This window comes from Vanacampus margaritifer, chromosome 10 (assembly GCF_051991255.1).
Source record: "Vanacampus margaritifer isolate UIUO_Vmar chromosome 10, RoL_Vmar_1.0, whole genome shotgun sequence".
NCBI classification, from domain to species: domain Eukaryota; kingdom Metazoa; phylum Chordata; class Actinopteri; order Syngnathiformes; family Syngnathidae; genus Vanacampus; species Vanacampus margaritifer.
Window position 1 is genome coordinate 7,035,026 of NC_135441.1, and position 27,954 is coordinate 7,062,979.

At 40.2% G+C, this 27,954-nt stretch overlaps 1 protein-coding gene across 5 annotated transcripts; it reads right to left on the bottom strand.

Annotated features, from left to right (window-relative positions):
- On the bottom strand, nucleotides 1-27,599 carry sh3tc2 (SH3 domain and tetratricopeptide repeats 2). Of its 5 annotated transcripts, XM_077578083.1 has the most exons (24): nucleotides 27,354-27,599; nucleotides 27,008-27,094; nucleotides 19,714-19,794; nucleotides 19,169-19,267; nucleotides 15,809-15,940; nucleotides 13,745-13,872; nucleotides 13,505-13,610; nucleotides 13,236-13,379; nucleotides 11,974-12,169; nucleotides 11,765-11,838; nucleotides 10,694-10,889; nucleotides 10,317-10,453; nucleotides 10,173-10,223; nucleotides 9,058-9,362; nucleotides 7,945-8,139; nucleotides 5,997-6,857; nucleotides 5,686-5,906; nucleotides 4,565-4,731; nucleotides 4,234-4,411; nucleotides 3,996-4,146; nucleotides 3,152-3,274; nucleotides 2,934-3,084; nucleotides 2,659-2,855; nucleotides 1-1,439 (listed from the first exon to the last, which is right to left on the bottom strand). In XM_077578083.1, the coding sequence occupies exons 3-24, from the start codon at nucleotides 19,736-19,738 to the stop codon at nucleotides 828-830; spliced, it is 4,449 nt and encodes a 1,482-aa protein (XP_077434209.1). In that variant the 5' UTR covers nucleotides 19,739-19,794; nucleotides 27,008-27,094; nucleotides 27,354-27,599; the 3' UTR covers nucleotides 1-827. The 5 variants fall into 5 exon arrangements, with proteins under 5 accessions (XP_077434209.1, XP_077434211.1, XP_077434208.1 ...); XM_077578085.1 differs by lacking the exon at nucleotides 19,714-19,794; XM_077578082.1 differs by lacking the exons at nucleotides 19,714-19,794; nucleotides 27,008-27,094; nucleotides 27,354-27,599 and adding an exon at nucleotides 19,795-20,129.
- Nucleotides 27,600-27,954: the final 355 nt, after the last annotated feature.

Genomic DNA, 27,954 nt, shown 5'->3' on the forward strand with positions numbered 1-27,954 from the left:
TCAGGCCATATCCGTTTTTTATTTTTAATTATTATTATTTGTTGTCACAATATAATGCACACAAATTGTTCATTAGTGGCCATGGCAGATATAATGAGCAGACAAAATAATAATTTGTCTGTCAAATTCTCACAAACAACTTTTGACACCTGGGTAAGCAAATGGTGTGCATCGTTTCCAGGGAATTGCAATAACAGGTGGTGCCCTTAAAGGGAAGCATCATTTAATATTCTTCCCAAAAGAAAGTTTGACTATTGTCTTGTCAATTGCTTTACAACTCCGGCGTCCACCTCTACCATTTCTGGAGAAGGATCTCTAGATTTGTTTACCAAACCGTCCAGTCAGGAGCGACAAAATTGTATTACGCAGCTATATTTATATTGTTTCCAGAATAATATTTAAAATTAAACAAATCTTTGAGCGCATCCCCCCAAAGGTCTCACCCGTGCTACTAAGCAATAGTCCCAAAAAGTATCCTAGGTAAACAAATACTAAATGATGCTTGAGTGTTCTCACTGTCAATATTGCACAAAAATAATTTATTGATAGTCATCTTTTGCAATGTATACTTACTCGTATTAACAATCTTAGACATATTTTGCAAAAGTAGAAAAGACGTAGAAAAGCATTATCATTGTGACAATGCAATCATAAAAAGGCACATCATTAAATTGCATTAGAACCCTCATCTCATTCTATAAATAAGTGCCAATTTGTAGGAACATTGTGTTGTGTTTACTGGCTCTGACACACGTGTCTAGGCATAGGAAATGAAGAACATAAAGTGCCACAGGACTTTTTTTGCGTGGAAGCCCATGTGAATCCACTCAGGATGAAAGTTGATCTCCACTGCTGCCTCTTTGAGTGGGATCTTTCTGATCAGCATGTGGATCCATGAGCACTTCCTTCTCGGGATGGAGACTGATGTTACTTGAGGTCAAATCATTCCCATTTATCTGTATCGGGGAAGTTTGCACAGTGTCTGACGAGCTGCAGGAGTCTGACATGTGCTCTCTGGCTGTGTCAAAGGATTCAGTCAAAATACTCTCACTGTAAGACTTACTGGCAAAAAATGCTGGGACGTCAACATAATGATTGTTGGTGTCAGGAGAAGGAATGTCAGCTTCATTGCGAATTTCAGTGTCTCTGTGGGTATCCACTTGCATCTGATAAATTCTTGGGAATGGGTCACTGTCACCGCTTTCACTTGTACCCTTTCCAATTTCCTCATTCATAGCGGATTCCTCTGCTCCTGACAGAACTTTCTTCAGGCTATGGGCTGTGTCTTTGTACAGCTGGCATAGCTGAGCGTCAAGCATGTGGTTGCCATGGATCTCCGCCAACTTCATATACACTACGTACAGAGCTTCGGGGTTAGCTCCATCCTCCAGGGCGGCTGCCAGAGCCAGGTGGAAATAACCCAACGCATCAAAAGAATCCTGGAGAAGAAGTGCATGGTATTAGAAGAAAAATGATATATGGTTTGTTATCTGAATTCAAGAAACTTGATTGTGGAGTCTGTCTAGGAATAAAGTTTTATAATGACTGGACAAACAATAAATGGAGGCAGTGGTTCTTAACCTGGGGTTTGATCGAACCCCAGGGGTTTGCATCAGGGATATTTGATACTACTTTTTTTAAGACCGATACTCAAATCTTCAGTACTCACCGATATCGATACCAAGTGTTGATACCACTAGTACTTATGATACATAAAATTTCCACACACACAGAAAAACAAAAACAATGACAGATAATTTAAAAAAAAAAATGACATATATATATCCCAACTATATTTCCTTAAAATGTAATGAAATTAATGGCAATTTATTTTTTTCAATTTGCTCATAAGTCATTTTGCATAGAGTAGACAATAAAATTAATTTAAAAAACCCATACATAATGAAACAAATAATCCAGTGCCCAGGAAAAAAAGGCCCAATCAAAATATGTGGCTGTGCAACTTATTTTTAAGGAATAGAGAAAAGTGCAAATAATTCAATTCAATAAAATAGGGCTTCAAGTAATTTAGTAGTATCTACCATGTTAAGAATTCCTCAAGCCGTTTAGTGTGTGATGTTTAATTATATCTTGTTTTGAAATTCATGCTTTTAATTTGGAAGGCTGCTCTTTATAGGAATTAGTATACATAAAACCCAAAGGGAAACAAAAAAGCCACATTACAAATATAATGTAGTGTAAGAGCTCAAATTAGCATCTGCGAGGGCCGTAAACTGCACCGTTCTATTTTTAGCACCGCAGCTACAACTCTACTGTAGTTGAGGCAATTAAGCGTGCGGCAAACGTAAACGAGGAAAATTAAACACGGGAAGTTACGTGAGCTACACAAGATATAGGTGATATTACAACAAGAGTACTTACTTATTCACAGTAATGCACACCAATGGCACTGCCGGAAGTGATGAAATTAAGTGTTACCTCATAAGGAGACACACAGAATATGAACGAGACGGAACAAAACTTTTTTAGCCCCAGAAAGACTTGGGGGGACTTTCTGACAGTTCCTAACCGAAAAATGGCCACAAGAGCAATGGCTGATACCAGGCACGATTTGCAATGCCAAGTTGAGCAACTCTAGTCCAGCACAACTAGGACAAGTCAAGAAACACTTCCTGGAAAACATGTGTGAGTATCTACCTTGAGCTTGTGCAAAGTGAGATTTCCCAGCCTGCAGTAGACCCGAGTGTAGTAGCGAGCCTCCATGGGGTGCTGCATGACGGGCGGACAGAGAGACAGGGACTTGAGATAGTAGTTCTCGGCCATCTCAAAGTGCTGAAGTCTGTAGTAAATTGTTGCCAGGCGGTGGTAGGCTGTTCTCTCATTCAAACGCGCACCTGCAAAAACAATCACGGAGCTGCTACGCTGAAGTTGTAAACCTATCGTAGAGTCGAGCTTAGCGGCCTTGCTCATACCTGTTTTGTTTGCAATTTCAACAGCAAGTGTAGCGTATTGCAGAGCTTCTTCTTGTTCCCCCTGGTCCATTAAAAGCTCTGTTAGTTTACTCAACAAGCGGAACTCTGAATGAGTGTCTCTGATACTTCGGGAAAATGGTAAACCGCCATCCTGTAAAACAACTATGTCAGACATGTGGGAAAGCAACTTTCAAACCAATTGTGTGTTTTCTCTTTACCCTGTAGAAAGGTACGGAGGCCATCCTGTTCCTGTGTCCTTTAAAGTAAACGTCACCCACTTCTTCATAGATGCTCATTGAAAAATGAGGGTCGTTCATTCTCAGGGCTGTCTTCACCGCTGCCTGTCAATCAATCACACTTTAGGATTATACAACTGCCTAAGAAGACAAAATGTTTCAACATTGATGTGTTTAAAAATGTTTTCATGTTGGTGCTCGCTAGCTGCATCTGGAGAATGCAACAGGTTCTAACTCCTGTGGAACTAAAGCTCTTAATTGCAAACAATCCAAAACCAAAGGACAATTTAGAGTGAGAGAATTAAACTAGCATGCCTATTTTTAGAATATGTTAGGAAGCCGTAGTATGTGGAGAAAAATGATGTCCAGGGTGGGCCCTGTTTATTCAGATGCCATAAAGACACTATTGTGGACATGATTATAATTTCTAGCCTATTTTTGGAGGTGCACAAGAACCCCTAAAGCGAATCCAAGCAGCCCCAAAATTTGAGTGCCCTTTTTAAACAAGCTAGGAAAGTGTTAAAACCATCCGTACAGTACTTGGTTAAAATATACAATTTTTAAGAACAAAAATGCAGTAATTTGCGCAGAGCTATACCATCCAGTCATATGGATTGGTGTTGTCAGTAAGCCTACCTTTCTGAAACCAGGATATGTTGGCAAATTTCTACCACTCAATACCAAGACAATATCATCACCAGGCCTCATTTCTGCTGCATTTAACCGCAGGTCACTATATATGTTGTAGTAAGTTGGACATTTGAAGGCTAACGGATGTTCTCTGAAACTGTCAGCACCCCATACTGTCGCTACCATCCCTCCTCACCTGCAGGTACATGTCAGCCAGCTCATCCTCCTTGATGAGGTAATAGATCCTTCCCACCTGCAACCAGGTCTCAGACTCTTCTTCTTTCTTGCCCAAATCAATGGAAATCCTCAGGCTTTGCTTGGTGTAATCCAAAGATTTACGAGATGATCTGGAGCACACATTTGAAAACTGGTTTGGTCTTGTATCATAAAAAACACGTTGTGGAAAGCTGAATGAGAATAATTAAACAACTCACCTTTCAGTATTTAGTGAGAGGTAGAGGCTGCTTAAGATTTCAAGGTACTCTCCTTCAAGTCTCTTATCTTTCAGCTCTCTGGCTACTGACGCACAGTGTTCATAATAGACGATGCTTTGACCGTAAAGCATGAGGTCGGAATACAGCCGACTCAGCACCTTGGCCACCACTAACTGACCTATAAAGTGAACCCAGCACATTTTTCATGAAACACATTTAACTAATGTACAAAATGTGGCTGTGAAGTGTTGTCACATACTTAATCCACCAGGGGGTGTACAAAGTACATTTACGGGGCTTGCATTCATTTATTTTGTTTTGTCATACTTACTGGGCAAGTTTCTAGCATTCAGTGCAATCAGAAGTCCCATTTCATAACAGGCTCTGATGTCGTGACTCTTGCCCCTGTCTTTGTAGCTCCTCCCGAGCCAAAGGAAGGTCTGAACATGCTCCTCGTCTGTGGGGCTCTCCCAGAGTTCCTGAAAAAGTTGCAGGGATCTGCAATCACAAGTCACATGTAAGTAACGATTGCAGAGGGATGTTTGGCTGTGGGCTAAGTCAGCTGAAAATTGCACCCAGCAAAATGCTGAGAACAGTCTTCTTTCCGATATCATTCAAAATCAATTAAGGTTTTTGTTCTACACCAGATATATATATTTGTAGATGTGACAACATTTTGGTTGATTTGACTTGGATTTAGAGTTGTGCGAATGCAGGTCATTTTATATTCCGTCACCAATAAATACGCCTATATAGTATTTTTCCTTTAAAACTACACAAAATTAATACAAAGTACATTTTTGGGGAATTTTTTCTCTGTTTATAATACTGAGCATATTTTATATAGACCACACAAAAATATAGAAAGAAAACAAATATCCGGAGACCAAATATATACTACTGACTACTTTTCAAGGACTGACAGTGCAAAGAATGAAAATAAAATACACACTGCACTACCATTGATCCAGTAAAAGTGTTAAACAATGAACTCATTCACCATTTGAATTTTAGGAACACAAGATTCTCAGCTTGTTGTGAAGGCCTGACTGTGTCTAAGGGACACCATAGATAAGAGATGTAGATAAGAGACATAGAAAACATGGTCATGTGGATTGTTACTGTTTACAAGTGAATGCATGGATGCCATGTTGGCAGTGTGTGCTGTGCTGTAATGAAGTGAATGATAAAAAGGAATCCTGATTGGGGCACGCATATAAATGGAGGAAAAGAAACTACAGATAAAAATTATCTTTCTGCAAAATCTGGTGCAATCATCTCTTTATGTCTTTTGATATTAATATATGTATAAGCCGGCCGTAAAAAAAAAAGCTATATATGATATAATATACGATATAAACAATATGCCATTATATCCTATGAGAGCATTGCAGTCACTACACCTTCCTCTATCACATCATGAAGTAGTCTAAAATTGGGAGGCTATCTGACCTGAGCAAGAAATGCTCTGCCAATGTAGACGCTCCGGTATCCAGTGCCAGGCAGCCCAGGTTGGCCAGCGCCAGGGCCTGATTCCTCTGGTTTCCACTTTCCCGAGATATCTCCAAGGCCGAGTGGAGTTGCCAGCCTGCTTCTGCTATGCAGCCCTGCTGCCTCAGACACAAAGCCAGGAGATTGTGGATGACACCTCTTTGAGTGGAGCTATCTGATCCCTGCAGATTGGTTGAACATGAAAACAGAACATACAGTACTTTTTGAGTAACAAGTAAACGTAGCAACAGAGAGAGTGTTTTTTTTTGTACCTGAAGTGATACAAGCAGTGGTTGTAGGACACTCTGAGCCTTCTCAGCCTGGCCTGTTAAAACCAGCAACCAGCCAAGCAGCACAGAGGCCTCAAAGCCTTCCTCTTCATTGATGAAGCCGCCTGTCTCCACTGCTCGTTGAGCACAACATACAGCCTTATCAAGTGCACCATACTGCTGGTAAACTGAGGCCAAGCCCAGACATAGGTCCCTCTGTGTCTTTAAGTCCCCCTCTTTCTCAGCGATAGCCAGCGCTTGCAAGAGGTAAACCACAATCTGGGCAGGGAGCAAGGAGGTTCCCTCCTTCCAGAATGGGTTTAGGCGAGCAGAGTTCCTGATAAACCTCTCAATCCTCTGGAAGGCATCATGGAGCGAGTGGTCTTGTCTTGAGTCCAGGCTCAGAGAAGCCAGCACCAGGTAAGGCATGTATTTACGATGATAGAGCAAGCTCAAAAGCCAGTTGAGGTCCAGTGGCGCTATAGGAAGCCCGTCGTTGGCTGAGAGAGTCGAGGAGAGAAACTGCAGGCGCTCAACAAAGGGAAGAGCATCATCAGGTTTCCGTAGAAGCAGGAAGAGGCTGGAGATGAGGTAACACACACGGGCCTCCAGATGTTTATCCCCCGTTACCATCGATCTCCTCAGAAGCAGCTTCAGCAGCTCAATTTCATCTGAGGATGTGTAAGTATGTTTGGGAAGACAGAGCATCATGGCGCTGGCCTTTTCCAGGGTGAGGGGCAGCTTGTCTGTCATACGCTGCTTCAGGTAGACGGCTGTCAGGTTGGTGAGGAGAGCGGCGAAAAGTGGCGTGTCACTGAAACTGTCCACATCAACACTCAGAGCTTCCTCGTAGTACACGCGAGCCTGATGTCCAGAGGGAGAATTTCTATCGGTAATCATTCATATTCAGATATCAAAATATTTTAATGTAACAGAAGAAAAGAGGATAAAAATGTTTACATATTGTACTGTAGCAAAATAAAAGTAGAATAATTAGATATATTGGCTGTCAAACATTTTTTGTTTGTTTTTAAGTCTTTAAGTCTGACTGCACTACATTATACCAAGCAGAGTTTGTACATTGGTTATGAGAGAACATCATACTGTACAGCAGTGGTTCTCCAATGGGCGTACGTGAAGGCACTCCAGTGGGTACGCAAGATTTTAAAATTAAGATTGTATAATTATGTAAATATTTCAGGACAATTTAAGTTAATAAAATACAAGTTATATTCATAAGGCTCAATATATATTTTCAGTCTCCTCCAACCAGATTGGTTCGACCTAAACTGTCATATGCCATCGAGGATCACCTGTTAAACATTTTAAAATTTGATTTAAATTGAATGACTTCTTTTTGAGATCCTTACTATAATCCAAAAGGAGGACACTTATAATAATAAAAATCAAATCTTTATTTTTAACAATTATTTCCTTAAAAAAAATTTTTTTTAGTCTTTTGATTTCCAAATAGTTCAAGAGAGACCACTGTACAAATTAAGTTCCAAAGTTTAATAAATCAGATAAAGATGGCACCGCATCACTGCTGTACAGTATACAATAAAATGAAATACATCCCTGTGCATAATCAATTTTGTTGGTAATAATTTATGTGCACTATTTTCATTAGTATGATCAATATAGTATTTTATACTGTGTTAAAATGTGTGAATCAGCATGTCATATGTTACAGTTAAGTTTTTTTTTTTATGGATAGCAATGATTGCAATTATGTTGTACTACTCCCACCAATTAACTCATTGTTGAATCAAAGCAGTATCGTCTATAATTTTGATACAGCTCCTGTATTATTATCTCATTCATTTTGAATAGACCTAAGGTAACTCGGCCATACAGTATTCATGGGTAGGTTCTAATCGTATGAGGAACGTATGTCCTACAATCGTACATCATGCCAAACAAAAATGGACTATAATGTAAGATAAATGACCTGCGATAGCTTGAGCTTCCTGGCACAGAGTCTTCCCAGGAGGAAGCATGCTCGTCTATGTGCCCAATGCATGCCCATTCTTTTTGCATACTCCCTTAAACTCTCCAGCTGACCTGAGAGTTCATTCTCGTCCTTCCCATTGAAAGTCACCCACAGGAAGGAATACTGGAGGTCATACAGGGGCAAGAAGTCTTCCTAGGGAAAACAAACAAATACACAAAGAGAGTCTTCTGGCAGCTGAGTATACAAATTTAATGGACACACATCAAATACAGTTAGCATTATTCGGTGTCGCAAGTATTTCTAGTCAACTGAAAAATTTCCATGTCAAGTCCACACATTATAGCAGGGATGTCCAAACTATGGCCCGGGAGCCATTTGTGGCCCGCCATCCATTTATAAGTGGCCCGCGGGATATACTAAAAGTCTCATCTGCTACTGCTACATTTGTTTTATATACACCGTAAACCTTTTGTAAATATGCAAATGAACTATTTACAACTAAACAAGGAATGACATTTCTCTTCAGAACACTTTGGTGAATAAAGATAATACATTTTTACAAGCAAAAATGTTTTCCCTCCACCTTCTGCTCTGTGCAAAGGTCCAAATAGTCGAAATATCACATGAAAGACTCCTAAGAAACTGCTTTAAAAACGGACATCTTACAACAGATTGCTTGTCTTTTGCTTCCGAATGTCTAGATGGGATTCGGCAGCTGTTCAGCGCATAGGTTGATATTTTCTGGTGAGTTACAGCTAAGGGTCTCGACAATCCTAAAATCTTGTAAAATCCTAAACTATTTGCCTTATAGAAAGCTGTCCAGGTAGCAGTTTTTCAAAAAACTCTAATATATCTAAAGAATTGCAATTTTCTGAATGACTGATTTTGCTGTGCTTGATAAATTAAAGTTAAAAAAAATAAATCTAAATGGTTCTTGCATCCTTCTATTTTTCTGTATTTGGCCATCGGAGGAAAAAGTTTGGACACCCCTGCATTTTAGGTTAGTTCAATAAGACAGAAATTCATTGCCATGAAAAAAACACGAACAAACAAGTCTCTTTTAGCACCTAACTTATAACAAGTGACTGGATTACTTATGACTTTGCTGACCTGGAAGTGGTCATGGTTTAGCAGGATCAACGTTGGGTCACTGACTTCTGACTCTTCTCCCTCCCAAATGTTTTCATCCAAGAAGAGAGGCAGGTCCTCCTGGAATTCACTGAGTTCTCTGAACGTGTCATCTAACGTGAAGGAGAGGCGCTCTCCTTCCTGTGCCAGAGGATTGTGGGACTGATAGAGTGACACACGAGGTGATGAGTGCGATAGCGATGGGCGGGGGGAGGAGTGGTACGAGGGCGTTCCGCCGCTTCTCTCCGACATGACACTCTGACGAGTGCTTGCAGGGACCTTGTGATCTGAGAAAAAGGAAGATTATTGTGAGAGCAAAAAAGAGGTGATTGTACATGCTAGTACAGCATGCGAAGCCATTCCATCCATAATTTTTTTCTACTGAATATCCCGCTTAGTGATAACTACAGTTGGAATGCATATCAAGCCTTGGACCGTTGTTTAAGGTTAACTTCTCTAATTGTAATTCATTTTTTCATGCATGCATACAGCATAAAGCAGTAACTACACCACATCATGGGTACAATTAATGGCTATCCCTCCTCCCATTCTTTAAACCACATATCCTTATCAAGATCACATTCACTGGAGCCAATCCCAGCTGACTTTAGGCAAGAGATGGCGTACAGCCTGGACTGGTCGCAATCACTGGGAGAAAATGCCGACTGTAGACAAGAAAGTCCAATCCCAGATTCAAACCCGCTACCTCCGAACTGTGAGGTGTATGTGCTTAACCACGCCTGCACCATATTCCCCAATAGCAGCCGAAGAAAAGAAAAAAACGTGATAACCATTGAACAGAAAAGGGAACTTTGGCAAATCACAACAAAAAATTGCACACATTTTAGCCCTTGATGCTCAGTACAATATGACATTAAGCAAGAAATGAGGTTGAATCTTTGTTGTTTTTGTTTATACTTATTGCAAATTACTTTTATGTGTGTGGCAGGAATAAACGTTAAACTTTTAGTAAAATAAATAGATAAATAAATAAAACAGCCCATTGGATAAATGAAAGTAGTCTTAGACCTAAATGTAGATGTAAAGTATTCAAATAAATGTACTCAACTGTGAAACACAAATATGCAATTGTTTACCACGTTTGGAGCGATTCCTGATGTACATGAAGTCAGACTCATCTAGCCTGTCTGCAAACACACAATCGGACAATTGATGCACCAAAATACAGCTAAGTGCCAACTTTACAATCCAACATTAATGACGAGTCTATGGAGCGTTACCTAGCCGGTACACAGAGCTGATGTCAGATGAGAAGAGCCTTTCCATGAGGTTGCTATCACATGACTCAGAGCTGAACGGGCTCGTCTGGGCCAGCGTGGTTCGCTCCTCCTCGGTCAGAAAAAGCAAATGTCTGTCTCTGTTCAAGACAAACAAAGGCATCATTCTCATTAGAGCTGTGGCCCTGGCGTTCTCATGCTTTCCACCCTGTCTTGAGTGCAGTTACGCTACATACAGTAAAAAAAAAAAGCAGGAGAAAACATGAGGTTACTAATGTGGATTTATTAAGGATGAAGTGCTTTACGATGGAAATGACATACATCACCATCAGACTAGAAAATTCCAAGCCATACTGTACAATGGGATTAAACCTATTTACAGGCACATGATGTCCAGAGGCTTGACGTGGGCCTTGTTGACAAATCCAGTACGACCAGTGGAGGTGTGTTTTCCTATGAAGACGCCAAGCCCTCGAACAAGTAGACCTTGAATCTCTACAATGTCCCCTTGACTGAGTTGGAGCTCATCTTGAACCACTGGACTGTAGTCGACCACCGCTACACACGAACCCGTCACTTGCATGTTTGATAGGGAAATAAAAGATAAACAAAACGTCTGCATGAATGATTTGGTAAAAATGGGAGTTACTGTGTCAACTTTCACCTAAAAATAACAATACAATCGGATGAATACTCGCCATACTTTGTGTGTGCATGCAGTGAAGACCAAATGGAACCTTTAACATTCTAGGAACTACAAGTACGAGGAACAAACATTTCCTGAAACATTTACAGTAATTTCTGGACTATAAAACGCTACTTTTTTCACTTGCGTTTGACCCTGCGGCTAATCCAAAGGTGCGGTTTATCAGATCACAAGGGGGCGCACTATAAAGGAAGCGCAAGAGTGTCAGGCAGAGCAGAACAAACCAAGTGAGCCCAAATGCAGTAGGAGAGACAGAACAAGAGTGAGACAATTTGCGCCCTCATTATGGAAAAGAAAGTAGCGGGAACCCGGTGCTGTAAAATTAAAACACCTGCGGCTTACAGTCGGGTGCGGCTTATATGTGTAACAAACTTGAGTATTCAAATTTAGAAATTTAAACAAATTTAGCTAGCACGGCTTATAGTCAGGTGCGCCTTATACTCCAGAAATTACTGTGCATGGAAATAGCATTCGAGTAAAGGGGGAGCAGTAATTAAATTGTAAAATTATGGTGTCAACAAAGTTTACATGCTCCCAATAGTGCTATTTTGGGAGTAATTTATGGAGCAACTGTCTCACTTCCTTTTCCTGCTTGGTCTTTCTCTCTGTCCAAGAGTCCAACGAAGCAATTCAAACCTAGCCTAATGGATGTGAGCTTATTCGATTCTAATGGTGTGCCTAACATTGTGGCATGGTTCCTTGCAAATGTGTGTGTCTATGTGTGCGTGTGTGTTTATGGTCCTACCAAGAGGATGTTCAAAAGTTTCCTTTTCTGTTGGCGAACAGCCTGCATAGCCCGGGTAATTCCTCAGGAACCATCTGATCAAAGGGGACAACGCATTAACAAAGACATACAACTTGTTTGTGCACATAATCACAAGAAGTAAAAAAATGAAGTGTTTTATCTAGCAATATAAACTAGCTAAATAAAAATCGAATAGAGACAAATCTCACTGGTAGAAAGGGTAGGGAAGCGGCTGAGTGGCGGTAACAGGCAGTAGGCCATGGTGACCAGTGGAGAGCAGCGTACCCTCCCACATGTCCTCCTGTCCTGTGTCCTTCACCACCAGAAGGTCATTCTTTTTGATAGACAGCTGATCTTCGTCATCCTCGTCACTTCTTGTGCACAGTGCCTTAGCAAAGAAAGATCCTGGAACAATGTTTGTTTATTAGTGTGCACTTTAGACAATAAAATCTCTTCACAGACATTAAAGATCAGGAAAACTGCTAATGTCCCTTAGAAATGGATGATGGGTGTTTAAGACCTTATAAATTAAGTTAAAGTAAATATCACAGTTTGGCAGCACTGCAATCTTATGCTGCCAAAGGAAATACAGGCTGTTTTTTCCCTGAAATGATGTCTTCATTAATCTGCAGTACAACAGGTAGGATAGTAGTAACATTGCTGTAACAGAAACTTTTACAATGCTTATTAACTCATTCACTCCCAGCCATTTTCACTGAAGCAACCCCCTTCGCTCACAGCTGTTTTACTGGATTTTTACTGATTTAGCAAAGCCCACAGAATATTATGCTCTATTGCTATAAAAAAAACATGGAACCTACCAACAGAATGATTAGAGTATCTTCTTTCATCAGGAAAAAATAAGTATATTTCTGTGTTTCCGTTTTGCAGGAATTTGCAAAAGAATATAGCAAAGTTTCATCATTATTCATTTTTATAATGCTGAGCAGTCTCATTTCAACTGACCTGGCTTCCATATTTGATTAAATGGACCACATTGTAAGCTCTTTGCTTAACTAATTTGCTCCCAAAAACGTATAAATACATTCTATTTTAAATATTGCCATGGTCCTCAAAAACTATTTTAAAACGTTTTTTTTTATGCTAGAGCATACAGGCTTTGATGCAGCCTCTGAACTAAAGAGAACGCTTGAAGCAATGGTAGTTATTACAAAAGCGGCCGGCAGGTGGCGGCAGAGTATAAGAGATCAACCTGGGTAATATTGCAAAAATCTCTTTTCACCGCTGTTTTAAATAGATTTGTGATCAGAGCTTAAAATCTGTTATTTACACAAAATGAAACCCTGTTTCAGGTCAATCAAATACATTTGTAATCAGAATAACTTCAAGTGACCCAGTATGCTCATCAATATTTCATGGGAGCAAGTAAAACGCCCAAAAAAAAATGTTAAAATAACTTATAATAATTTAAAAATAACATCTCTGTAGCGTGTGTGTATACGTTTCAGACCTTCCTGGAGTAAAAGCTCTAGGTAGAGGGTGGCCAGATGATCCTCATCCACTTTTACATTAATCTCCAAGTCTCTGAGCAATTTTGGCTCCAGCCAGAAGGATTGATCACACAGGAAGTTCTCCAAGCACCGTGCCACGTAACCTGCCATTCAGTAGATACGAATACCGTCATTAATACTATTAAGCCACAATGGTAACAGAAATCAATGGACATTAATACCGCATAAAGTAACGACAATAAACCAATTATCCTCAAAGAAAACCAACCTAATGCCAGATAAGTTGAAAACTTCCAGAGTTCCTCTACAGTTTTAAATGTGAGGACAAAGCTGTCCTTCTCTGCATGGACAGACACGAGACGTGCAGACAGGTCCTGCAATAACAAAGACTCCTCATAATCAGAACAGAACATTGGACCAATGCATTTCACAGTGCTTAGTATCTCACATATCATATGATGCCTCAGATTCACAGCCATGCTTCTGCTTCTATTGATTTCTCACTCACCTTAAATAACTGGATGACGTCTTTGCTGTTGCTCTCCACTACACGCAGCCGGGTGCGCAGGGCCTCCTGGAGAGCCCGGTCAGGGTCCTCACTGGAGCGTCGACGTCCAGTGAAAAAGAGCATAATTTCTAGACAGGATAAATAATGTCAAATGAGATTCGAGAAGAAAATCTCAGAGCCAAAAAGCTTTTCTCAATTATTTGTTTTCATAAAGTATGATAAAACTAAAAGGGGAATGATTTTACGGCCTGCAAGCAAGTGAAAAACTTTCAGAAGTTCATTAAAGATTTTCTTTGGCAGCTCATATTACAGTGAGCTGCTTTGTGAGAACCCCCATAGTCCCTTGAGGAATAACAAAGCTATTAGATTGCTGACTAGACTTCGTGTGGCCATTTAAATCCATTTGAAAAGCGGAAACGGCAGTGTGTGATGGACCTAAGACGCTGAGTAGGTAAATGTGTCCTGTCAGTATGGATGACTAAAACACCATAACTGATTGGAATATTCAGTAGAAGTCTGTCAGTCCACAATGGTGTATAGCAAGGATACTAAAATACGAGGGATCAGCAAGAACCGATACCAGTTGACGGTATCAGGCTAATACCCGGCCTTAATTCAAGGTATCATATTTGTAACCCTTTTGTGGCCGTTTTATGATCTAGAAATTAGAAGAATAGAACATCAATATTCCCATTATTTTCCTGCAATATTTTGGGATGTATAAGTCTTTCTTTAAAACTATGTCTCTCTTTTTGGAAAGTTTATGTATCGAAAGTATGAGTGGTATCGGTACTTGGTATCTGTATCGATGACTATTCAGGAGTTGAGTACACGTAGTGGTATTGGAAATGGAAAAAAAATTCCCATAGGAAATAATGTAAATGCAATTAATCTGTTCCCAAGCTCCAAAAACCAAAAATATATATATTTTAATTCATATTTCTATTTTTTACATTTACACCATGTACAGTATTTAAACAATAAAAAATACCTTACCTTTTTTGTTGTGGTGTAATGGCATCAGTGGATGATAAATGCTATGTTAACACTAGCTTTAGTTCAGTGCTGAGTTTGTATATTTTACATTGGGTATATTGTTAGACTACTAAGCGGTCTTTGCGTGCGTTGTTTAACGTCAGGCGCGTTGTTGAACAGTTACAACACATCATCACGGTAGTTACAACGGCGCGATAATCTCCTTCCTAATTCCACTGTGGTTCGTAGCACTGTATGTTTGTCTTCGCTGCCACTGGCACGGTTGTCTGTCTTTGGACCCATGGCGAAGAAAATTGTCATGGAAAAATCAAAATGCACTCGCGAGTATGGAGCACCTCCCGGAGTATTAACGATCTGGCTCATTGCTCGGCTTCGCTCGGCTACCCGTTTTCAAGGTAGGTTCGGCTTAGCTTGCTTTGCTTGGGTGTTCGAACTCCGCAAATGAGTTCTAACTCAGAGGCATTTTTTACTCAGATTTTTTGAGTTGAAGTCCCATTTGTATGAGTTCTGAGACGTTCAAACTCCAAGGTTCCACTGTACATGTATTCCAGGAATGCTAAGTAGCACAAATCCCCATTTATCAAATACATCCCCCCCACCCCCCCCTTTCTGACTGCTGTAGTACCTAAGCACTTTTTTTCATTCTGATTGCTTTAATAGTTGGATAGTTGGTAGGGTAGACCAGTACATATAGTGCACACTAACAGTTGTTATGGATTAATAGGAGACATTTAAGCAACATAAATGTTCACAAAAGTCATCAAAAACACCCAACACAGCCTAGATATTAAAAATAAGTTCTTCAAATTGTTGCACAATGCTAGAAGCAATTTAAAGCGCTGTTGATTAGAAACACTGTATATCCGTAATTGTTCTGTGAAAAAAGTGCAGATACAGCATTTTCTGTAGGATATCGGCAAATTATCATGACAAAAGTATTTTTTTTAAGCCCATATTACCCACCCGTACTTCAGGGGACACACAAAGGTAGCCAGCGGGTAGGATCTGACTCGGGGGCCACCTAATAGAGTATCATTTGGTGTAAATTGCAGCACCAGAAAATAATACCTGAGGAGCATTTCTCTCCCTGTGTCACCCGACTTCCTTTAAGAAAGGCCTCTTTCCTCTTCCAGTAGTTTTCTGACTCTGGCTCTCCTTCACCTAACTCCACTGGGGGCCCATCCTCATCCTCACCTGCACCTGATAAGAGACCACATTTTAACACCACACCACAGAAGGATGGTTCCAAGTTTGAAATGCATTTTTACAGACAACTGTATGGAGACTCTGAATCTTAAGTTTTTTGAGTTGACTAAAACATTTACAAAAAAATATGTTTTTCCAAGTTCCAACAAAGGACATGTTCAGTTCCAGTAAAACGGTGTCCCGTTGTACAAATTAAGATTTATAATAACCTGCTCAGGTGAGTTTGGTGTTCTTCACTGCCAGCTGTTTTCAAAGCAGGATTCACCATATTGACAACTGTTTTAGAGCATTTTGACTTTTGTGTTCTTTGACAAATTACAATAGAAGCACAGAACCTACTACAAGTTTAATAGGTTAAGAATGAACACAAACAACAGTGGTTTATGCAGATTAAGATCATAGACAAGCTGGGTGACAAAGGCGTACTTGACAAATATATATCGGTGGCAGTAAACTAACTCGATTCCAGTTGACAATTTTTGTGTGTGCATGTTTTGACAAACTTCCCTTCATTTTATACTTTTTTAGCCCATGCAATGTTCCAAGCAAGTTGATAAGAGTGCTTCATAAATTTTGGGAACAACTGTCAACTTCTCTGCCTGGCCTTCTAAAGTGAGAAAACTGCGCCGCGTCCCCTTTGGAAATTCCTGGTTGATGTTTGCATGGAATAAACTGAAGTGCCTCTGAAGATTTGAAGACTTGACATGCTCTCATGATGCCTACTAGGGGTGTAAATTGCCTAGTACCTGGCGATTCGATTCGTATCACGATTCATAGGACACGATTCGATTCGATACCGATTAATCCCGATACAAGTCTATAAATTTATTATTGCGATTTTTTTAAACTTAAATTTAGAAAATACTCATTAGTAAACTTGGACATGTACACTGTAAGATTTGTATGAAAATGTATTTATATATCTGAAAATTTTGGCTTATAACTGAACCACTGCATTTAACAAACAGGTTGCAGTCTGTTTCATGTTTGAACAGCACTGAAATAAAATATTAAGGCTTAATGTTCCATTAATTTTACATTCTTCCATGCTTAATGTGTGACTCCTAACCCTAAGAAAGACGTTTTGTTGAATATTCCCATTAAAAAATTATGTTAAAAAATCGTTTCGGCCGCATATCGAATCGATTCGAGAATTGCACGCTGTAATATCGCGATATATTGCCGAATCGATTTTCTAACACCCCTAATGCCTACCATATACAGCAGAATGACTTGCCATTACATTACGGTTTTTTTTAAAGAGCAAATTTGTTAGACCGACACTACTTTTTCCCTCCAAGTTTACATCGAAGGGTATATACCTGATTTGCATGTACAGTACTCGATCCCTTGATTGATGAATGTAATCTGTTCCATTGCCGCATTCAAAAAAGCTCTCATGCACACTGCACTTACTCACTAAGTGTGAAAGGCCCATCGGGAAGTAAAAAGTGATGCTCTTCCCACTGGTTTAGACAAAAAGTAAACAGCACCTTGGCAAAATGTATCTTTCATTGTTGCAAAAGGAAGCCCTCCTAGCTCTTTTTAAGGAGGAGGAGGAGGAGACCAGATGAATCTTTCATTGTTTCACCATCGAGACTTCCGCCATTGTTCTCATGCCATTACCTGTACACAAATCACTTGCGTTTGTGGCAGACGTCCTACAGCTGCGCGGTGCCCCCCAGCAACGTCCCATTCCGTGCGCCCCGCCCTTCACCATATACACAATAAATGGACTGATGACAACGTGCTGTGCCCAGCTAAGTTAATTGTGAAAAGGGCTTCATGAGCCGCATGAAAGTAACCAAAGAGCCGCGCGTTGGCCGACCCTGTGTATACTTTATATATTGCGATCTAAGTGATCCAAGCCTGTTTCCTACACCACATTTCAGATGTTTCAAGAGCACTGTTCAATGTGTGCTGCAATCACATCACAAAGGTTATCCTGATGTCACTGACTGCTCTTTTATTTAAAGAAATAACCTGAATACTTGAGAAATATCTGAATTGTAAGCCAACAAACGTATTTGGGAAAAATATGCACGTGTACACTCACACATGGGAGAACCTACACCAGATGAGCTGCGTTTAATTTGTACATTACTATGGCTGGGTTTAAAACAAAATTAAATAAAACAAAATAATCAATAACGAATCAATTTTTCTTTTCGTGCCTGATATCGATTCATAAAACCATGAATCGATTATTTAAATTTTTTAAAGACCATCTTATTTTTTGGTATTTTCTTACATTTATGAAAGACCTGACTTATTGCACTTTAAGACAATTCAGAATCTTTTTAATTTACAATTATTGAATTTGGATTAGGAAAATATTTTCATCTCATCTTTGCTGATGTTAGTTTGTTTAACACTTAAGTGATTATAACATGTAGGGCTGTGCAATTAATCGAAATTCTACAATTATTACACTCCACAATTACAAAATCGGCATAATCATAAACAAAAATAAAATATTAGTAATACTAATTATGAGTTGTTTAAATGTATATATTTGCACCTTTTTTTTTTTATCTTAAAATGACAAATTTAATAAATCTTGTTTGGGCCAAAAGCAACTTACATAATTATAGTTCTTCAAAGAAATGTATTTGTCTTAAAAAAAAAATTCTTGTTTTGTACCAAAAATGAATGATTGTCATAATCGTGGTTTCAATTATTAACAAATTAATCGTGACTAATATTTTCTTCATAAATCGAGCAGCCCTAATAGCACTTGTTACTTTCATTAATAGACTAAATCATTTGACCATTTATTGCCTCTACTAAATTCTCTTTGGAATTGAATATTTGTGGAGTTTTTATCATGTCCTTGACATTTAGGAACTATTGATGTTCCATAATTAAGCGATATCAGATTGAATTGAAGTCAACGAATCAAATTGGAAAATATCTCAATCGAACTGAACTCATGTAAATCCATATACAACCCTATACATTACACACCTCATAATCTCTGCGTGTTCATCACGTCAGAGTTATCATGAGTCCATCATGAGTCAAAGCGTGAGTATTATTGTTTTGCATCACCGTCAGTCAGAGAGATGCTTATTATATATAAGCTGGTCCTAATGAGGTCAAAGAGGCTTCCCATCATTTTGTTCCATCAAGCAGAAAGAATGTGCACCAACTCTTTCACAGTCACGTGTCTTTTGTAACTTGTTCATTTGGTCGTTTTGGCTGCGGCACCACATACCTTACCTTCAGTCATGATGTAATTTCCTGAAAAGTGTTGGTGGCTCCCCCCGAGGGTATACGCTGGTTCCCTCCACAAGGCATCCAGCTCAGCAGGAGAGATGTCTGTGAAGAAGAACAACAACACATGTGAGTGCTTCTCATGCAAACTGTTGCTTCTCAACAGGAGGGAATGGGACAGATGATACCAACATAAAATGTTAGTAAGGGGGGCTTTGGGTTTGGCTTGAGGGGATACGACAGCATTGCGCGCACAAGTAAGGTGACGTCAGAGAATCCTCCAGACAGCCAACTTGCGGCCGACTCCTTTTCAGACACACAATGAACAAATGACAATTTCCTTCTTTTTCAACATGCTGTGTCAGTGCTAAGGTATCCTGCAAAGCGTTCACAAAGAGACAATAGAGTACACAAGTTGAGCACACAATGCAACATGACATGATGTTGGAGAGGACAAGAGCCCATTCTCTTCCATCCTACGACACAAAACAGCGCTTGCAGGCTCACATGCTTCCACAACACAAAAACACAACAAAGCCCTTCAATGTTACCTTCTTGACTTAGTGTGTTGCCCATGTTGCACTTACAACTATACTCCACTACTAGTCATGACAGGGTGGCTTGGGACCGACCTGTGAAGGAGGAGAGGCACATTTTGATGAGGGCTCCACAGCAGGAGGAGTTGAGCAGCGGTCTGCAGCAACAAGACGCCATCTGGCCCAAGAAGCGGCAGCTCCCGGGGATCAATGCCATGCCATCAGTTCCCTCCTGCCTCTGGAACAACAATTCACTCTCTTCCTCTCGGCTGGACAGGCCCGGCCCGCTTCCGCTTCCTATTTCTGCACTCCCATTCTTAGCCCGCTCTCTCTCCCATCCTCATACTATTGAGTGTCCCTTCTTTACAAGCTGCATCTCTTCTCCTGTCTCTCCGCAGTCCCACCGTCTCTTTCTGTGTCCACCCACCAGCCTCTCTCTCCCCTGCCCAGCCAGTGTGTGAGTGCACAAAGCACTCTCTCCAATTCATTTAAGTGTGTGTGTGTGTGTGTGTGTGTGTGTGTGTGTGCGTGTGTGTGTGTGTGTGTGTGTGTGTGTGTGAGAGAGGCAGACCTCACAGAGATTTCCCCCTATCGTGCGTGTGTGGTGTGCACACAGCGTGTGTGTGTGTGTGTGTGTGGGGTGGGGGGGGGGCTGTTAAAATATGCTCAGAATGTGTGTCACAATAGACAATGTGTGTGTCTTTTGTGTTTATTGCTGGGGTAATTGCTGAACTGCACAGTAGGTCAATGCTGTGAAGCGGCAGGCAGCAAGGTCACAGAAAAGGAGGGGGAGCGCAGCCTGGTGGTAGAGATAAAGGATCAGTTTATCCGCATCCCAAATTTCTCAGCCCTGTGATGAGTAAGAAAGGTATGACACAAGGGCCAAGTCATCCTGCACCACAGTGAAGAGAGTGTGTCATTGTTTGGGGCGACTAAAGGCGACTCTTTATCAAATCAATTAATTTTGTCCAACTTGTGACAAGCAAATGTTCACACCATTACCCACACTGACCAGTATTTCCTCAACTGGATGTGTCATAAAGTCATTCCTTACTCTGTTCATGCTTAAAGTGGAAGTCAACCTTAAACATTTCTTGACGATAATATGTTATATGTGACATCACTAGTCTAAACATCACATTCTGATTAATATTACATTTGTGGAATATGATTTATGAAGTAAAATCCAGCCGCTTGGTACCGCTGTCGACTGATCACATCACACAGTTGCTCAGGGCTCAGGCAACGACCAATCACAGCTCACTTGTTTTCTGAAGCTGCGCTGTGATTGGTTGTTGCCTGAGACCTAAACAACAATGATGTCATCTTCAGTCAACAGCAAGTGGTAAAATGGCCGCTCCCTGAGATGGATACAAATGCACAAAGAACTCTCTCCAATTCATTTAAGTGTGTGTGTGCGTGCGTGCGTGTGTGCGTGAGAGAGGCAGACCTGCTTATAGTAGCACTATGGAACTTTTCAACCTTAATAAAATATTTCTGTAACCCTTTTGATGAAACAGGGACTTAAAACTAGTTGAATGGTACCTTCGCCATGGCCTGAGGAATACTGCCACACAAACTACAAATGTGCTGACTGCTTTATAACATACGGCACTTCCCCCTTTACTAGGGATAGACCGATAATCGGTCTGGCCGATTATCGGCGCCAAATATTGGGCATTTTGACGAATATCGGTATCGGCCTTTTTTTCTTTTTCATTTTTATCTGACAACGGATATAAGGCAAATCTAAAACAATTTTAATCTCAGGGAACTATTTATTTAAATTTACAGTTAACTTTTTAACTCTTTGACTGCCAAAAACGTTAAATGACGTTTAGTAAAAACCTACGGAGGGCCGCCAAGGACGTTAAAAGACGTTCTCCAATTTTTTTTTTTTTTTGGGGAGGGAAACGGGTGGAGGAAAGCCTTGCCCAGCTGTGGTGAAAGTTTCAAGCAGATCTAGTTAGCCTAATGACTATTTTTGGCCCCTAGATGGTAGCAATGACTCTCTTTTGACAAGATTGGGTAGGCGTCAGTAGAAGACGTGAGGCGGAGCTAGAGGAGACAATGGCTGGGGAAGGGAAGAGAACATGGCGACCGGTTGCAAGCAGCTCACACTCGAGCATTTTTTTTCAAAGACGAAAAGCATCGACCAATGCTAAAGAGCACATTGATGACGACGATGATCATCATCGATGATGATGATGGTGACTCAGAGGTTGGAAGCGTTGACGCGGCAGTAGAAGACGTGAGGCGGAGCTAGATGGCTGAGGAAGCGAACAATGGCGACCGACAGCTCACACTTGGGAATTTTTTTCAAAGACGAAAGGCATCGACCAACGCTAAAGAGCACATTGATGACGATGATGATCATCATCGATGATGATGATGGTGACTCCGAGGTTGACGCCGAAGTTGGAAGCGCTGACGCGGCGGCAATGACGACGTCATAAAGGTTCACGGGCTAGCGATGCTAACACCGGAAAACGCGGAGCACAACCGAGCACGCTCAGGCGGACGTTCAATCGGACGACGAAGAGTACCCCGAGTCCAATGCCTATTCATCGGAGGAGTGTGTACAGTCTGCTACTTGCTATTCCCCGGAAAAAAAGGCCGTCAAGAAAGTGTAACGTCTGCACGCGAAACGGACAATCGAAGTGAAACTACTCTGTTGTGCAAATCCTGCTCCGTCTCCTTGCACGCAGGGCAGTGTTACAAAAAGAAGAACTGTATTTGAAACATCCACATAATTGTAAATAGTACCACAGTTGCACACATTTGTAAATCGTTTGCGAAATTGTTTTGTCAAATTGTTACACTGTTGAATGGAAATAAACGTATTTTGCAACCAAAAAACACTTTTTCCATTGTTGGTGATAGCGTTTTACAGAAGTAAAGCACTATTTAGGTGTTTGTGGCATCATTCATGGACAAAAAGAAGTGTAGAATTCACTAGAGTGCATGAAATAACATAGTTTCACAAAAAGCTCTTTTTCTCCACTTTTTGTTTCAAAACAGAGCATTTCGGTGAAACTAACCATTTTCTATTGTTGATTACTGAAGAACGGAATAAGGTAGAAACAAACTTTTTTTTCTGATGAAAGATGAGAGTTCAATCTTTCATTATAGTATTTAGTAGTATGTGTGTTTCCATAGTCCAAACACAACATTTTCTGTGAACCTTGAAAGATCAGTCAAAATGCTTAAATCGGCTGGCACTGGCGACATCCCGTTTCTGAAAACGTCTGGCAGTCAAAGAGTTAAGAGATGCAACTGAACCTGGGAACCTTCGGAACCATTTGTTTTTGTTCGACATTAAAACAAAGAAATGTGAAAGTTTAAGGTTTCAGGTATTTTTAAATTTGGGGAATTTTTTTTTTACTGTAGAAAGCTACAGAGAACTATGGCATTTACTTGCTTAAGTTTCCAATTAACTTTTTAAGATGTACTAATAACCTTGGGAGCTCCCTGGACTTTTTGTTACAAGTTTAAAAGGATGTCAATTGTCTTAAGATAAAAAATGTAAAAAAAAAATCTACATTTTGAAAAGTCTGAGAAATCATTCGCTAAACATGCTTTAAGACATTACAACAGTCAAGATTTTTTTTTTTTACGTTAATAGCCCCCCCCCTTTTTATTTTTTTACTGAAGATGAATATCGGCTTCAAATAATCATTCGTTACAAAGACGGAAGTCAATTTGAATGTCTACGCACAATTACTGCTTTCCTGCCAGTAGCTGCAAAACAACAAAAAAGAAAAAGGGAAGCTAGCAAAAGGACAGTCAAGGATCAACATTGGCCCGGCTTTCACTCGCTGGTGTGAGCTCAAAAACGACGCAATGCACTTGTCCTCATGGGAAATGTGGTTTTCCTTCAGGCATAACATTACCACTTTTGTCCATATGGTGCTGGCATAATCAACATAAACTGAAAGTTCCTTAGTGTTGCTTTAACTCATACTCCATTAACGCAATATTAACCAGAATATCATGTTTAGACTTAGTGGGTCTACATAGTACATATTGTCAAAAAAACTTTTTGGGTTACTTCCCCTTTAACAAATTTATTATAGAAACAAAACAACCTACAGCAGTTGTGTCAGCAGGAAGTAATCAAAGACAAATTTCAGGCAACAGTAAAATGGAGAATTAAATTCCTCATTGGGTGATTACACTGGTCAATACACATTTGTAGTTTGATGTCACTGAATCCAAAACTGACATAGTTTTTTTTCCGAATTGGCTTTGATATTTCCATATTTTTGTGTTAATAATACCAAAGTTATGACATTGGTGTTCTCTTTATGATACCATTATCGCAGAGATCCTTCTATACGCCAATCAAATCCTTTTTAATTTGAAAGTCAAGAAGAAAAAAGAAAAAAAATCTGAAAATTAAGCAATATTAGGAGTAAACAAATACAAAATCAAGTGTCGTCACTTGATTTAATGCTACTTTTAGTAGCAATCAAAGTACATAAACCCATTAACTGTCAAAGCACATAATAATAATTGTCAAAAATATCTGAGTAGCCCTGGATGGAGAGTCGCAGTCCGAGGCGTGCTGCCATGCGGGGTGGACTTAAACGTTTGACTCTGGCCACACGGATTTTGCTAAATGGTTTGACGTTTTTTAAATTAAAATTTGCAGATTTAGTGATGCACCGTTTTTTATGGTGTAAAGTTATTTTTTAAAGCGCATTATGGAACATTGAAAATTACAAACACTCCACCCTCAGTCAGTTGGGCGGAACTAACTAAACGATTTGACGGAAGAGGTCAAAGTGCAGTACTACATGTTCCCAGCATTCCTGGACGGTTGAGGTTAGTATTTGGGTTCCGATCCGTTTTTTAATCTTTGTTGTTCAATAAAGTGTTCAAACAATACTGTGAGAGGTGTCATAAGATGGCACACAAAGCCGCCAGGGCAATAGTTTAACACATACGAAAGAAAAAAGAAGGTGTTTCAAGGTCGAAAATTTGTGTGGGTGGAGTCAAACATTTAAGTCCACCCCGTGTGGCGGCACGCTCCGAACTGCACTCTGCATCCGGGGCTTACTCAAAATTATCCATCTAATTAATCTGCCAAAAATGTCCATATCATCGATATCTCAAAAACTATAGCCAATTCAAAGAAACAGATGTCATTTCTAAAATGGATGAGTGGGAATTGCATAGCTATACAATTTGTTCATTTCATAAATGATTCAAATAAAAACTTCTTTTTTTTTATTATTGGTTTTCTATGTCATGGTGGAACTAGTGGTTAGCAAGTCTGCCTTCCAACTAAGAGATTAGGGTTTGAATCCCTTTTAGAAAATCTCTGTGTGGAGTTTTTTCTCCCCAATTATATGGGATTTCAACTCTGGCTTCCTCCCACAGATCAAAAACATGCATGTTGGGTTTAGTGCATCCTCTAAATTGCCCAAAGAAAAACTCAATAGGGATCACTGAAAAATAATTAGAAGATGATTTTTTTCCAAAATGCATTCTGACACCACAAATCTTGTGGTAGAATGTTGACTGCTGCTTGGCAAGTCACTTCTATGCTGACAGATAACACTGTGCCTACTATGTAATGAAGAGGAGGCACATCTGGCACAGGATGTTTTGAATGTGTGCAGGGTACAATGAAATCTCAAGACTGTTAAGGCATTGTGGAGCAAAATGTGCTGCCCAGCACCAACAAAACATGTACAATGTACAAACATGCCAAAGAACAAACCAGGGAACTGTTCTAAAGTGGCCTTAAACTGAACTGTGCTTCAAATTAATTCGAACATCTGTGGAAGAAGCTGAAACGTGTAGTCTGTCGGTGGCAACCCTTCAAAGTTCGAGACACCTGGAGTAGTTTACTCCACAGGAGTGGGCCAACATGCCCTGTCTACAGGCTCACAAGTCTCATTCAGAGCACAGAAATTGTGTGATGACAGTAATTGCCTCGACTAAATATCAAGTCACATGTTTGCCAAGGCTGATTTTGAAAATAATTGTGTTGGGTCACAGATTCTAGTTATTTCAGTGGTACCAACAATTTTGTTGCTGACACATGACTGTCAATCTTATTTGCTCAGAGCTGTAGAAGTTAAAAGTTTTTACTGCATGTTTTGTAACCATTTATTTAGGCTACATAAGTATGTATCTTACACCCTCTAGAGCAGTGGTCGCCAACCACCGGGCCGCGGACCTGTACCGGGCCGTGGGCACCTTTGGACCGGGCCGCACAGTTGAAAAAAAGAAAAAAAAACTTACTGTACTTCCGGTTAATTGATTAGGCAAGGCTTAAAAATATTTTACTTTGAAAAGTGACCAGATTCTCTCTGTTTACGACGGATTCTTGACACATGTCAAGATGCTAATGATCTCAGTCGCGTTTTGTTACCCTTGTTATGGTAGTGGACTTGCGTTTGTTGTCATAGCCTTTTATTAATCAGCCGACGAACAGCCAAGCACCCACTGGGTTGCCGGTCCGCCAAAGTTGTGGACATGTATGAACCGGTCCGTGGTGAAAAAAAGGTTGGGGACCACTGCTCTAGAGTACGCTGATTATAGGGACATGATTGTCTTGCACTTTTTTGTGCACTGATTTTCAAAGAGATTGAGACCAGTGCAAGTCATTTGTTGTTTGATGTCTGAACGCTCATGACAGAACTTGTGCGTCTTGTGAGTGTGAAAGTTGTTAACAGCTGCCAAGATGTATCCTGACATTAGATGTTAAATTGTTTGTTCTCAGAGCACAGCCGATTCCGTCTAATCTAATAAAAAGTCAGCTCCAGTCTGACAAGGTCACATGCTCATCATTGCTACAAAACATAAGCTGAACAGGGAACAAGAGTTACAAAAACCTGGCCACAAAACACAAATAAAAGGACAATCGTAATGTGACTTGTGGTTGCGATGTAGAAGACACAATATGCTCCTAAGAAAACAGCTGTGTATCAAGCTGTTATTGACAGCTAACAGCTGGAACATCAAACCCATTCCTCTCACAAATGGCAGCACACTCGAAACTACGTCAATATAGTCTCGTGTCACTGAAAACAAGATAAGTCACAGATAACGCTTGTCTAGCTTTATAATAAGCATTCACATACCATGAATGAGTTAACTTATCCTTCACAAATTGAGGCCAGAAGTGCAATTGGGGCAGTCTGCAAGCAACATTCAATCTAATAAAAAAACATATGCTCTATCTGGTTGAATGAATGAATGGACCTTGCAAAGTTTTGAGTTCTAATGTGGATTTTTAGATTTGGAATATGTGGTTTGGTAATATGAGACAAAGGGTATATAATTTTAGACTTACCCCCTGTTAGTTCACTTGCATGCCTGTGGGTCTAGGACAGAGTTCCCTGCAGGGAGATTCCCACACCGTTGCAGAGAGCCATTTGGACTACAAACAAACAAACGCAGTTGAATTGTAGCTTCTTTGGGGTTTAGGTTATACAGAATTTGACATTACAGTATTCATTGCAGAAAAGCACAAATAAAACATACAACCTAAGTTATACTAGCACAAAACAAATTCATTTCCTGTATGACATTTGGGAGTTTATGGTTAGTACAAAGTACAGATTTGATAACAGGCACTTATAGCAAGATTAAATGTTTAAAAGTGGAGGTGGGGGGTATATGTTACTTATTTTCTTTACCCGTTTCTGTTCCACTCTTCAAGCCATTCCTCTTGTGCTGACACAACATGTTTGTATCGCTGCCTGTCTGCGTGTCGCCATGCATTTCCCGAAAGCCGCGGTCGCTTAGCTAACGTCGTCTCCAACCCAGAACCCACGGGACAGAAAGAGTAGAGAAAGTCCGCGCTGATTGTATTTGCCTTTCAACTCCACAGAGGCTGTCCCATATGGCATGTAAGTGAGACTGACAACGTTAACTCCTCCCTCATGTCTCCCTCACTTCCCTACAGCACGCATTTATCATAAACTCTTCCTCTCTACAGACGTGAACCTGTCACTTAAACGCAACATGAAAATGGGAGTGCTCGTTTGACTGTGATTATTTTTAATCTTTTTTAAAAACCATTAGTGCGACAACAAGGCACGCCGTTTATTTCCTCATTCTAAAACACCAGTCACACCAGTTTGAGCTGAAGAGCATACCTGATGGATCACTAGTATGCATTCTAAAGCTAAAGGGCCTTAACCCGACCCTGCCCATTTACACTGATAATGTCATAGTCATGCCATCCATAAATTGTCTGTCCTCAAAGGGGGTCATGGGTGAATTGATGCCTCTCCC

Excerpts from the sequence above, each read along its gene's own strand:
- sh3tc2 (XM_077578086.1), bottom strand. The coding sequence starts at position 19,915 with ATGGCATTGATCCCCGGGAGCTGCCGCTTCTTGGGCCAGATGGCGTCT. Across the intron at positions 8,140-9,057 it reads TAAACCATGACCACTTCCAG|GAAGACTTCTTGCCCCTGTA; the intron begins GTCAGCAAAGTC and ends TGTTTTCCCTAG. Across the intron at positions 1,440-2,658 it reads TCACTTTGCACAAGCTCAAG|GATTCTTTTGATGCGTTGGG; the intron begins GTAGATACTCAC and ends CTTCTTCTCCAG.